General features: G+C 47.6%; 1 protein-coding gene across 5 annotated transcripts in view; it reads left to right on the plus strand.

The window, feature by feature from the left end:
• Positions 1–10,761, plus strand: part of RAI1 (retinoic acid induced 1) — a 275,318-nt gene extending 264,557 nt beyond the window's left edge. For all 5 annotated transcript variants that reach the window (XM_068243537.1, XM_068243536.1, XM_068243540.1 and 2 more), the window contains 3 exons: positions 1,906–1,999; positions 6,205–6,254; positions 9,563–10,761. In XM_068243537.1, coding sequence (XP_068099638.1) covers positions 1,906–1,999; positions 6,205–6,254; positions 9,563–9,577 — 159 coding nt within the window. In that variant the 3' untranslated portion in view covers positions 9,578–10,761. The remainder of the gene's footprint in view (positions 1–1,905; positions 2,000–6,204; positions 6,255–9,562) is intronic.
• Positions 10,762–12,783: the final 2,022 nt, after the last annotated feature.

The following is a 12,783-nucleotide window of genomic DNA, read 5'->3' on the forward strand; positions in this document are numbered from 1 at the left end:
GTCGTACTACATGGAAATACAGCTGATGCATGAAAGATCAGCAGGACAGCCAGGCAATCTGCATTGTTTAATAGGAAATAAATATGGCAGCCTCCATATCTCACCATCAGTGTGCTTTAAAGAGAATCTGTATTGTTAAAATCGCACAAAAGTAAACATACCAGTGCGTTAGGGGACATCTCCTATTACCCTCTGACACAATTTCGCCGCTCCTCGCCGCATTAAAAGTGGTTAAAAACTGTTTTAAAAAGTTTGTTTGTAAACAAACAAAATGGCCACCAAAACAGGAAGTAGATTGATGTACAGTATGTCCACACATAGAAAATACATCCATACACAAGCAGGCTGTATACAGCATTCCTTTTGAATCTCAAGAGATCATTTGTGTGTTTCTTTCCCCCTGTTCTCATGCACTGAAGTTTCAGGCTGCTTGTTTCTTCCTGCAAACAGCTTTGCCCTTGTTTGTAATTCCTCAGTATGTGAAAGCCCAGCCAGCTCAGAGGACGATTTATCCAGCTGATTAGAGCAGCTTCTCTCTTATCTAAATAACACACAGGCAGTGTGCATAGAGGGGCCAGAAAGGGGGAGTTCATAGCAGAACCACAACACTGAAGAACTTGGCAGCCTTCCAGACACAGGCCGACAAGTCTGACAGGGGAAAGATACATTGATTTATTACAGAGACTGTCATAGTAGAAAGTGCTGCAGTAAGCCAGAACACATTAGAATAGCTTTTGGAACATGTAGGATGATAAAAAACAGGATGCAGTTTTTGTTACGGAGTCTCTTTAAAGGGAACCCAAGGTTAGATGGTCCTGTGATTTTTCCAGCACTAAAAGTTCGCTCTTAAGATGGCCACTAAAGATGCAATTTGGCGAATGATCGTTTATGAACGATTATTCACATGAACGATTGGAAATGATCATTTGGGACCTCGAACAGACGAAAACCTCCTAACCAATCTAAGTAGATTAATTGAATCAATCCGATATTTGAAACAATCCCGTCAATCTGATTGGATTGGTGAGGAGATTTTTGTCTGTTAGTGGTCCCAAACGTTCATTTCTGATCATTCATACGAATAATCGTTCGTAAACGATTATTCATCCAACAAATTGTATCGTCAGTGGCCACCTTAAAGGGCATCAGGCAGATAGGGGACCTCACTTTTTTTTGAAGGCGTTAAGCATCTCAAACTTAGTCTCAGACACGCCCCTTTTTAAAATTGTGTCACAGATCGGAGTGTAGTGATGTCACCGCTTGCCCCTCCCACTGAGCTGACGGAAGCTGAGTTTAGAGAGCACACCTACTGGTAAAACTAGCAAAGGCTCCCTCAGAACTGATCTAAATGAGAAAAGGCAAAAATAGGTGACAGGCCGGTTGAGAGAGGCCACTCCTACATTATCCTGGAAATCACTATTGCAGGACATAATGAAACCAATTACAGTAATAATGAGCCACTGGACTGGAAAGTAATGCTGGGTACACACAATGCAATTTTCTGACAGATTTACCGTCAGATCGATTTCTGATCGAATTTTTGAACAATTTTTTCGCTCACTTCTATGAGAGATCATTCGAAAACTCGATCTGAAATGAGATCGGACCTGTGAGGAATAATCGATCTGACAGTAAATCTGTCATACAATTGCATTGTGTGTACGTATTATAACACAGTCCTGCTCCTGTGAGCACAGCAATGCTGGGAAGCCCAGATTAGGCCCCTGTCAGCCTGTTGTTGTTTCTCAGACAAGTCTGCACAGGGACGTCCCTGCGGCTGCTGAGGGTTCTGGGTAACTGCGTGCTATACTGATGAATCATGTGCTTTCCTCCTTATGTTCGCTGTATTCCTGACCCTGGATAACCTGCTGCTGTAATCACTGACTTTCCTCTCTGTCTCCACAGCTCTGTCCCAAGTGCCACAAACCGGGAGCCACAGTGGGCTGCAGCCAGAAGGGATGTGTCCAGTCCTACCACTACACATGTGCCCTAGAGGCAGGTGAGCCAAACCCTGCGGGATTCTGGGTAGTAACAGCTCAGGGCTCCTGCATGGCCATATTCCACCTGTAGTGAGCTCTGGGCCTGGATCGTGGGTTGGAGCGAATGGCAGTTGGCTAAGAGAAGGGGTTCATTTTGGCACTGCAGCGACTGTCACTTCTTGGTCATCCCGTACACCGTGGGGCGCCGATGAGGTTGTGTTTGGCATGGGAATATCGGTGGTGTGTCGAGTTCGGGAGGCCGGAGCCAAGCTGGTTGATTTTGGCGTTTAGTGGTGAGCGTTGCTAATGATACAGCAGCTCCAAGAAGCGGCGCAGGAAGCTTCAGACACGTGTAAGGATAGTGTTAGGTACATCGGTGGCCTAGTGGATAGCGCTGGGTCCCTGGTTTCATATTCCAGCCAGGGCAGGATCTGCATGGAGTTTGTATGTTCTCCCCGTGTCTGCGTAGGCTTCCTCTGGGCACTCTGGTTTCCTCTCAAGTCATAAAAACTAACAGATAAGTGAATTGGCTTCCCTCTAAATTACCCCTGCACTACAATGGACATATCAGTATGGTAGGAACTAGATTGTAAGCTCCTCTGAGCCACAGAGACACTATATATACTCTGTACAGCGCTGCGAAAGATGTTGGCATTATACAAATACTTAATAATAATATTATTGGTAGGAAGGTTAGTGTTAGGTGTAGGGGTATCAGTAGGGAGGTTAGTGTTAGGTGTCGGGGTAGGAGGGTTAGTGTTAGGTGTAGGAAGGTTAGTGTTAGGTGTAGGTGTAGGAAGGTTAGTGTTAGGTGGCGGGGTAGGAGGGTTAGTGTTAGGTGTAGGAAGGTTAGTGTTAGGTGTAGGTGGGTTAGTGTTAGGTGTTGGTGTAGGAGGGTTAGTGTTAGGTGTCGGGGTAGGAGGGTTAGTGTTAGGTGTAGGAAGGTTAGTGTTAGGTGTAGGTGGGTTAGTGTTAGGTGTTGGTGTAGGAGGGTTAGTGTTAGGTGTAGGGGTAGGAGGGTTAGTGTTAGGTGTCGGGGTAGGAGGGTTAGTGTTAGGTGTCGGGGTAGGAGGGTTAGTGTTAGGTGTCGGGGTAGGAGGGTTAGTGTAAGGTGTTGGTGTAGGAGGGTTAGTGTTAGGTGTCGGGGTAGGAGGGTTAGTGTTAGGGGTAGGAAGGTTAGTGTTAGGTGGCGGGGTAGGTGGGTTAGTGTTAGGTGTAGGAAGGTTAGTGTTAGGTGTAGGTGGGTTAGTGTTAGGTGTTGGTGTAGGAGGGTTAGTGTTAGGTGTAGGGGTAGGAGGGTTAGTGTTAGGTGTAGGGGTAGGAGGGTTAGTGTTAGGTGTCGGGGTAGGAGGGTTAGTGTTAGGTGTCGGTGTCGGAGGGTTAGTGTTAGGTGTAGGGGTAGGAGGGTTAGTGTTAGGTGTTGGTGCAGGAGGGTTAGTGTTAGGTGTAGGGGTAGGAGGGTTAGTGTTAGGTGTCGGGGTAGGAGGGTTAGTGTTAGGTGTCGGGGTAGGAGGGTTAGTGTTAGGTGTTGGTGTAGGAGGGTTAGTGTTAGGTGTCGGGGTAGGAGGGTTAGTGTTAGGTGTAGGAAGGTTAGTGTTAGGTGGCGGGGTAGGTGGGTTAGTGTTAGGTGTAGGAAGGTTAGTGTTAGGTGTAGGTGGGTTAGTGTTAGGTGTTGGTGTAGGAGGGTTAGTGTTAGGTGTAGGGGTAGGAGGGTTAGTGTTAGGTGTCGGGGTAGGAGGGTTAGTGTTAGGTGTTGGTGTAGGAGGGTTAGTGTTAGGTGTCGGGGTAGGAGGGTTAGTGTTAGGTGTCTGGGTAGGAGGGTTAGTGTTAGGTGTCGGGCTAGGAGGGTTAGTGTTAGGTGTTGGTGTAGGAGGGTTAGTGTTAGGTGTCGGGGTAGGAGGGTTAGTGTTAGGGGTAGGAAGGTTAGTGTTAGGTGGCGGGGTAGGTGGGAAGGTGTTAGGTGTAGGAAGGTTAGTGTTAGGTGTAGGTGGGTTAGTGTTAGGTGTTGGTGTAGGAGGGTTAGTGTTAGGTGTAGGGGTAGGAGGGTTAGTGTTAGGTGTCGGGGTAGGAGGGTTAGTGTTAGGTGTCGGGGTAGGAGGGTTAGTGTTAGGTGTCGGGGTAGGAGGGTTAGTGTTAGGTGTTGGTGTAGGAGGGTTAGTGTTAGGTGTCGGGGTAGGAGGGTTAGTGTTAGGGGTAGGAAGGTTAGTGTTAGGTGTCGGTGTAGGAGGGTTAGTGTTAGGTGTCTGGGTAGGAGGGTTAGTGTTAGGTGTCGGGGTAGGAGGGTTAGTGTTAGGTGTAGGAAGGTTAGTGTTAGGTGTAGGGGTAGGAAGGTTAGTGTTAGGTGTAGGTGGGTTAGTGTTAGGTGTAGGGGTAGGAAGGTTAGTGTTAGGTGTAGAAAGGTTAGTGTTAGGTGTAGGTGTAGGAAGGTTAGTGTTAGGTGTCGGGGTAGGAGGGTTAGTGTTAGGTGTCGGTGTAGGAGGGTTAGTGTTAGGTGTTGGTGTAGGAGGGTTAGTGTTAGGTGGCGGGGTAGGTGGGTTAGTGTTAGGTGTAGGGGTAGGTGGGTTAGTGTTAGGTGTAGGTGAGTTAGTGTTAGGTGTAGGAAGGTTAGTGTTAGGTGTAGGTGGGTTAGTGTTAGGTGTAGGGGTAGGAAGGTTAGTGTTAGGTGTAGGGGTAGAGAGGTTAGTGTTAGGTGTAGGTGTAGGAAGGTTAGTGTTAGGTGTCGGGGTAGGAGGGTTAGTGTTAGGTGTAGGGGTAGGAAGGTTAGTGTTAGGTGTAGGAAGGTTAGTGTTAGGTGTAGGGGTAGGAAGGTTAGTGTTAGGTGTCGGGGTAGGAGGGTTAGTGTTAGGTGTAGGGGTAGGAAGGTTAGTGTTAGGTGTAGGAAGGTTAGTGGTAGGTGTAGGGGTAGGAAGGTTAGTGTTAGGTGTCGAGGTAGGAGGGTTAGTGTTAGGTGTAGGGGTAAGAGGGTTAGTGTTAGGTGTAGGGGTAGGAGGGTTAGTGTTAGGTGTCGGGGTAGGAGGGTTAGTGTTAGGTGTAGGGGTAGGAAGGTTAGTGTTAGGTGTAGGGGTAGAGAGGTTAGTGTTAGGTGTAGGGGAAGGAAGGTTAGTGTTAGGTGTTGGTGTAGGAGGGTTAGTGTTAGGTGTCGGGGTAGGAGGGTTAGTGTTAGGTGTAGGAAGGTTAGTGTTAGGTGTAGGTGGGTTAGTGTTAGGTGTAGGAAGGTTAGTGTTAGGTGTAGGTGGGTTAGTGTTAGGTGTTGGTGTAGGAGGGTTAGTGTTAGGTGTAGGGGTAGGAGGGTTAGTGTTAGGTGTAGGGGTAGGAGGGTTAGTGTTAGGTGTCGGGGTAGGAGGGTTAGTGTGAGGTGTTGGTGTAGGAGGGTTAGTGTTAGGTGTCGGGGTAGGAGGGTTAGTGTTAGGTGTCGGGGTAGGAGGGTTTGTGTTAGGGGTAGGAAGGTTAGTGTTAGGTGTTAGCTGCACGCATATTCGCATAGCAATGTATTTCCAAGTGCCTGTTTCCATTACAGGCAAAAATCGCTTGGGGACCGGCTGCCTAACTCCCCTTAAGGTCCAGGCGATTTTGCATGCGGTGAGGGGGGACGGGCATTTGGGGGGGTCAGGCAGCCGGATCCCCACCATAGATGGCTGGGTATGGTGTCCCCTGTGTGGCCAGGTGTACCCTGTATTGCCAGCAGCCTTTACTCACCTCCCAGGCTCCACCAATGCGCAGCTCTAGTCCCCTCCGCTCTGGCCGGCATCCTTAATCACTCTGCCGTTACGTTCCGTGTCGCGGCTTGATGACATCATCAAGCTGCGACACGACACGTCAGAGCGAGTGGGGATGCCGGCCAGAGCAGAGGGGAGCGACAATCTCCGGGGGAACATCAGAAAGGTGAGTGGATCCTCTTCTGCCACACACACCCCCTCCCCCAACCGCCGCTGCTCTTATAGTGATCACTACGATCCACCGGCGATCATAGTGATCACGTGATCAGGAGCCAATCGCGACTGATCACTGAGGGGAGATGTCATGTGACAGCTTAGTCTCCCCTCTCAGGTGCGCACGATCGCGTCGGGAGCGAAAATGGCAGGTGGCGTAAATCCTGTCGCATCAAGCTTAGCCACAAGTGCGGCATAGGATTTACAACACGAAGTGTCCAAAAGGTTACACAATAAGATGCATGTTAGAGTTACCCTTTAATTTATTTAGTTTTTTTTGTTTTTCTTTATTTCAGGCTGCATATTAAATGAAGAGAACTTCTCCTTAAGATGTCCTAAACACAAGGTAATGCTTCCCTCCTCCATGGTTCTCGCTGCCCTCTCTTCAAGGGCAGACATTGACTTCTGACTGCTTATTGGTTGAAAGCCCCATCAGGAGCACATTGACTTCGCCCAGCAGGGGGCAGTAGAGGGCTGCACAGTTCTTGCCATATGAAGCATTAATAATCCAGCAGGAAAGCAGAGAGGTCCTTCGATTTCCATAAAAACTGGTGGAAATCTGATTTGAGCCCGTGCGGTCCGTTCTGTTGCGTCAATCGCCATGAAACCTGATGGGAAAGTAAGTGGTGATTGGCGGAACTTGCTGGGCCTGACCCTTGTCACCAGCGGTGGCCACTTGGTGACATTTTACCGTCAGCAATTAAAAACCCAGTTGCCGAAAAAACTGTTGATTTGAGATAAAGTAGAAAGGACATAAAGTCATACATAGATTGTATTTACGCTATTTGACCAGCCTCAGTAATACAATCTGAGTTCAGAGGCAAATTTCAGTTCTCTAATCGCCCCCTAATAGGTTTTAAAATAAGAGTAATAAATACCTGGATAACTTCTGTGCTTATGGTGGCCATACATGGTACCAGGGCTGTGGAGTCGGTCCAAAAATCCACCGACTCCGACTCCTCAGTTTAGGATTCCACCGACTCCGACTCCTCGACTCCGACTCCTCTAATTTGCATATTACAATCTTGTTGATTAAAAGTATGTAACATGAAATTCGTCTCTTAACTGCCAACGCTTAGGAATTTTACAAGACAACTGAAGTGAGAAGGATATGTAGACTACTATATTTATTCCCTTTAGACTAAAACTAGTCCTTGGTAAGAGTACTTGTAAAAGGTACAACCGGAACAAAGAACATCTATCAGGCCCTAGGCAATGTAAGTGTGGGTACATGTAAGAATGATGTGCAGGTACTCTGCAGGGGAATGAGGAGATTGTAAACAGACAACACCTCTGTGTTCAATGTGCACAGCATTCTCAGTGGATTCCCTGCAGCTCTGTGGGGAGTGCATATGTAGAGTATAGTACTACTGTGTAACAAAGTAAACCTGAAACAGATGAAATTAAAGTTTTATACATACCTGGGGCTTCCTCCAGCCGCCTTCAGGATAATCAGTCCCTCGTTGTCCTCCTCCGCCACCTGGATCTTCTGCTATGAGTCCAGGTACTTGAGCCAGTCAGGCGTAGTGCGCATGCACACACTCCGCCGCCAGGAGCATACTACACCTGTGCAGCACTATTGCGCAGGTGCAGAATGTTCCTGGCTGTGGGAGCGGCATGCGGCCGGACAGCGCTGACTGGCTGAATTACCAGGACTCATAGCAGAAGATCCGGGTGGTGGAGGACAGCGAGGGACTGATTAGCCTGAAGGGGGCTGGAGGAAGCCCCAGGTATGTATAAAACTTTACTTTTCATCCGTCTCAGGTACCCTTTAATTTGTAGTCACCAAACCAAATTTTAACAACATATCAATTTATTTGATTTCATCAGCAAAGGGAGTGCATACATTTGCATAAATCAGCATCAATGCAGAATTATTTCCATCTCGTTGACCATCTCTATTAGTGACACGGCTACACATCAGGCTTTATTCTTACAGCATAGATGTTATTTAGTATATATAAGAGATTCCTGTGTACGCATCATATATACAGTCACAATCAGATATGTATATCTAACCTTAAAAATACGGGGACTGCTTTATTGAAGCAGCACAAGTAACTAATTTTGATTGGTTTATTTCATTTTTGTGGACTAAGCACAGCTATTACTGTATATATACATTATTTTTAATGACTATTATCTGAGAAATAGAACATTTTATCATATTTTCTATTTTAATTACAGTTACAAATTCATTAGGAGTCGGAGTCGGTGCATTTTTTCCCGACTCCGACTCCAGGCACCCAGAATTGCCCGACTCCACGACTCCGACTCCAACTCCGACTCCACAGCCCTGCATGGTACAATAAAAATGTTCGATTATCCCGTTTATTCGATCTAAATGATCGAATCGAATGAAAGTTGAAAATATTTTTTTTTTCGATTAAGAAACTCAAACGATTATCCCGTTTTTTTCGAGAAAAATTAGATCGGACATGCTGGAAAAATCTTTATATTCAATCTAACGGAATAATCAAACTAAAATATCTAATTGAAAAAAAAAATTGTACCATGTATGGCCACCTTTGTAGGTCTGCAAGAACCTCCTACCTCTAAGCTCCATTCTCCCACATAGATATACCAGAACGGTCAAAAATCAAAGTCAAAATGTGTCTGCTTGTACGTTATACCATAGCTCCCAACTGTCCCTCTTTTGGCGAGACAGTCCCTCTTTCTTCCTCATTTGTCCCTCTTTCAGGACTTATGTACAGATCGGTGGAAATATATGTATTTTTCTACTGAAAATGTGCTTGACTCTAAACTTTATTCCCATCCTTTAAATTGATATTTGTATTATTTTCAAATGTTAATATGAAGGAAAATGAGCCAGGATATACTTGAGTCAATAAATATTCCATGTTAAAGGGACACTTTCAATACCCAAGTGTTCTAAAATGACAATGTACAAATAATGTGTAAGCAGCAGTGTAAACATTTCCCTACTTTTCATGTTAAATATCAGAGGCAAAAGCTTTAATGTATTGTGTAGGATTTAGCTATATTGGGACAAATCAATTGCAGAAGGGGTGTCTGCTTCAATGCACAGCCAGTGATGCATATCAGACTACAAAGTATTTTTCTCTGAAAGCAAAAAGTATGAAAAGCTGTAGTGTGACAGACAATTACAAATGTTTAAAACAAGTTACATTTCCTCTGTTCTCTGCAGACACTTCCGTCAGAGACACCGGACACAGCAGCTGCAGGTGCTGAGAGCTTTCTCTCACACACACACAGGTTTAACAGATGAAGTGTGAGGGGACTTCCCACTCCCCTCATGGCTCATTCTGCCATCAGTTTTGGCGTCCGTAAAGTGTGAAAGTATTTTGATAACAGTAGACAAAGAGGTTGCCAGTGAAATGTATACACCAGCACTTAGCAGGACTTCCCAAACAATTCCTATCTCAATTGAAAGAAACATGTTAATCAATGGTGTTCCCTTAAGAGGGTCAAATATTGGAGTCGACTTATACACGGGGTCGGCTTATATTCGAGGATATACGTATAAGTTCATTAGCACTTTATGTTGTGCATTCTTATATTACTATAACTATTACTCATTATTATAACTATATAATTACTTATTATTATAACTTATTACAGCTGTGTGTTTATTGTGTTCACTGACAGTTTTTGTTGGGTAATCTTTTGTAGAGGCACCTGGTGTAAAACGACTTCGGAACAGACTTCACTTTCATCACACCCGCTATCTTCTGTCCGTTCCTCCACGTCGTCACCGCGGGCAGCAGGAGGGAGGCACATCGTCCTTGTCACCGCAGTGGAGTCACACCTAGTGACATGCAGAGACGGCTGAATGACGGACGTATCTCTGACGGTATGAGCGGAGCATGGAATGGACACGAGGATATTATCGGCTATGTAGACGCGCGTGAATCGGGCTTAATGCCTAACTGCAGGAAAATTTGGTTGGATTTGGTCCGCGACGGCAGCCGACAACCTTGGCAAGTGTGATTGATGTGCGACTTCCTTCGGTGACCGCGCCCTTTCCTTTTGGGATTACTCTGTGTGACAGAAAGCCCACTTCTAAAAAGCAATGAAAGGTTCCACCAACATCTGTTCCTAACCTTTCACCACCTTACCAAGATCACCAGTTCAGTCTTACTTTCAGCCCAGCCTACAGAGACTCCCAGCATCCTCCTGTGAGGTGGAACAGTGGAGCTGACAGAGGAAGTCCATCTCACTTCCTTGACAAAATGGCCGCCCTGTGGCTGTAGCAGGGAGTGCACCAGGAGGGGATTGGTACAAGTGAGAGACAGGTTACTGCCAAACGAAGGTTTTTCTTGTCTTTTTAGAATGTCTACTGCAGCCGCTGTTCATTATGTTTGCTAAAGCCTCATCCTTTCGACCGGTGTCGCCATCTCATAGTTCTTGGTGTCTCGTTTTTGGATCTGCCATTTTGACTGTTCTTCGCAGGCCATGCTCATCCTCTGTCAGGCTCCCGCCAGGGAAGGGGCGGGGCTTCGTTGTGCGATGCGGGTTGCTTGCACTCGCGCCACGGACATGGGTCCTGTCACATGGATGGAGTACGGACAATGCCTCACGTCATGGTGTGTGTGCGTGTGTGTGTATATATATGTGTATACATATGCATATATAATATATGAAGACTGTACATGTTTAACCCTGTGACTGCCGGGGGAGCTGCGAATACACACAGCTTTTTCCTTCTGCCAGCTCCTCCGGCAGGTAAAGAGTTAATGCCAGTGTCCTTTTTAGTAAAAAAAAACAAACTGCTTCACACTGAAGAATGTGTGTACCGAGCTTTCTAAAAGAGGTTTATTTTCTTTAAAAGAGGCTATTGGGAATGTCAATAAAATCTACAATCAACCGTTGGTTAGTCTCTGAGTTGTGGGGCGTGTCTTGTGCGCACAGGTGACGGGGGGCATGACTTATGCACACAGGTGACGGGGGCGTGTCTTGTGCACACAGGTAATAGGCAGGGGTAGGACTGTCTTGTGCACATAGGTGACAGGGGGTTTATCTTGTGCACAGGTGACAGGGGGTGTGTCTTGTGCACACAGGTGACAGGGGCGTGTCTTGTGCACACAGGTGACAGGCAGGGGGAGGACTGTCTTGTGCACACAGGTGACAGGGTGTGTGTCTTGTGCACAGGTGACAGGGGGGGTGTCTTGTGCATACAGGTGACGGGGGCGTGTCTTGTGCACACAGGTGACAGGCAGGGGGAGGACTGTCTTGTGCACACAGGTGACAGGGGGTGTGTCTTGTGCACAGGTGACAGGGGGTGTGTGTCTTGTGCACACAGGTGACAGTCAGGGGAAGGACTGTCTTGTGCACACAGGTGACAGGGGGGGTGTCTTGTGCACACAGGTGATGGGGGCGTGTCTTGCGCACACAGGTAACAGGGGCGTGTCTTGTGCACACAGGTGACAGGCAGAGGGAAGACTGTCTTGTGCACACAGGTGACAGGCAAGGGGAGGACTGTCTTGTGCACACAGGTGACAGGGGGTGTGTCTTGTGCACAGGTGACAGGGGGGGTGTCTTGTGCACACAGGTGACAGGCAGGGGAAGGACTGTCTTGTGCACACAGGTGACAGGGGGTGTGTCTTGTGCACACAGGTGACAGGCAGGGGAAGGACTGTCTTGTGCACACAGGTGACAGGGGGTGTGTCTTGTGCACACAGGTGACGGGGGCGTGTCTTGTGCACACAGGGGACATGCCACGCATGGGCGATGGGATGAGGGAGAGTAATACCAAGTTGGGCGATATGTTTTGAGTTGTGTAATATGTTTTATACCAGGTGAAGGTTAAAGAATTCCTCTTCTCTCTGTCCTCAATTATCCATCTCCCCTTTTCTCTTCTCTACACTCCTTTATCTGCCCACTACCACTCTATTTCTCATCCACCTACCCCCTTCCCCACTCATATACATCCCTACTCTCTCCTCCATCTACCCTTCCCATCTCTTCCTACTTCCTCCTTCTCCATACTTCCTCCGATCCTCTGTCCACTTCCTCCGATCCTCTGTCCACTTCCTCCCTTATGCTTTCTCCAGTCTCCTCTGCCCACTTCCTCCTTCTCAATGTTTCCTCTGCTCACTTTCTCCATTCTCCACACTTCCTTTGGTCCTTCTTTGCCCACTTCCTCCTTCTGCATGCTTCTGTCTACTTTCTATTTATCAAAGCTTCCTCTGGTCCCCTCTGCCTACTTCCTTCTCCTCCATGTTTTCTTCCATCTCCTATGCCCACTTCCTCCTCCTCCATGCTTCCTCTGGTCCCCTCTGCCTACTTCCTCCTCCTCCTCCATGCTTACTCTGGTCCCCTCTGCCTACTTCCTCCTCCTCCATGCTTACTCTGGTCCCCTCTGCCTACTTCCTCCTCCTCCATGCTTCCTCTGGTCCCCTCTGCCTACTTCCTCCTCCTCCATGCTTCCTCTGGTCCCCTCTGCCTACTTCCTCCTCCTCCATGCTTCCTCTGGTCCCCTCTGCCCACTTCCTCCTTCTCCATGCTTCCTCTGGTCCCCTCTGCCTACTTCCTCCTCCTCCATGCTTACTCTGGTCCCCTCTGCCTACTTCCTCCTCCTCCATGCTTACTCTGGTCCCCTCTGCCTACTTCCTCCTCCTCCATGCTTCCTCTGGTCCCCTCTGCCTACTTCCTCCTCCTCCATGCTTCCTCTGGTCCCCTCTGCCCACTTCCTCCTTCTCCATGCTTCCTCTGGTCCCCTCTGCCCACTTCCTCCTTCTCCATGCTTCCTCTGGTCCGCTCTGCCTACTTCCTCCTCCTCCATGCTTACTCTGGTCCCCTTTGCCCACGTCCTCCTCTTCCATGCTTTCTTCCATCTCCTATGCCCACTTCCTCCTTCTCCATGCTTCCTCCAGTCTCTTCTGTCCTCTTCC

Source organism: Hyperolius riggenbachi, chromosome 7, assembly GCF_040937935.1.
Source record: "Hyperolius riggenbachi isolate aHypRig1 chromosome 7, aHypRig1.pri, whole genome shotgun sequence".
NCBI classification, from domain to species: domain Eukaryota; kingdom Metazoa; phylum Chordata; class Amphibia; order Anura; family Hyperoliidae; genus Hyperolius; species Hyperolius riggenbachi.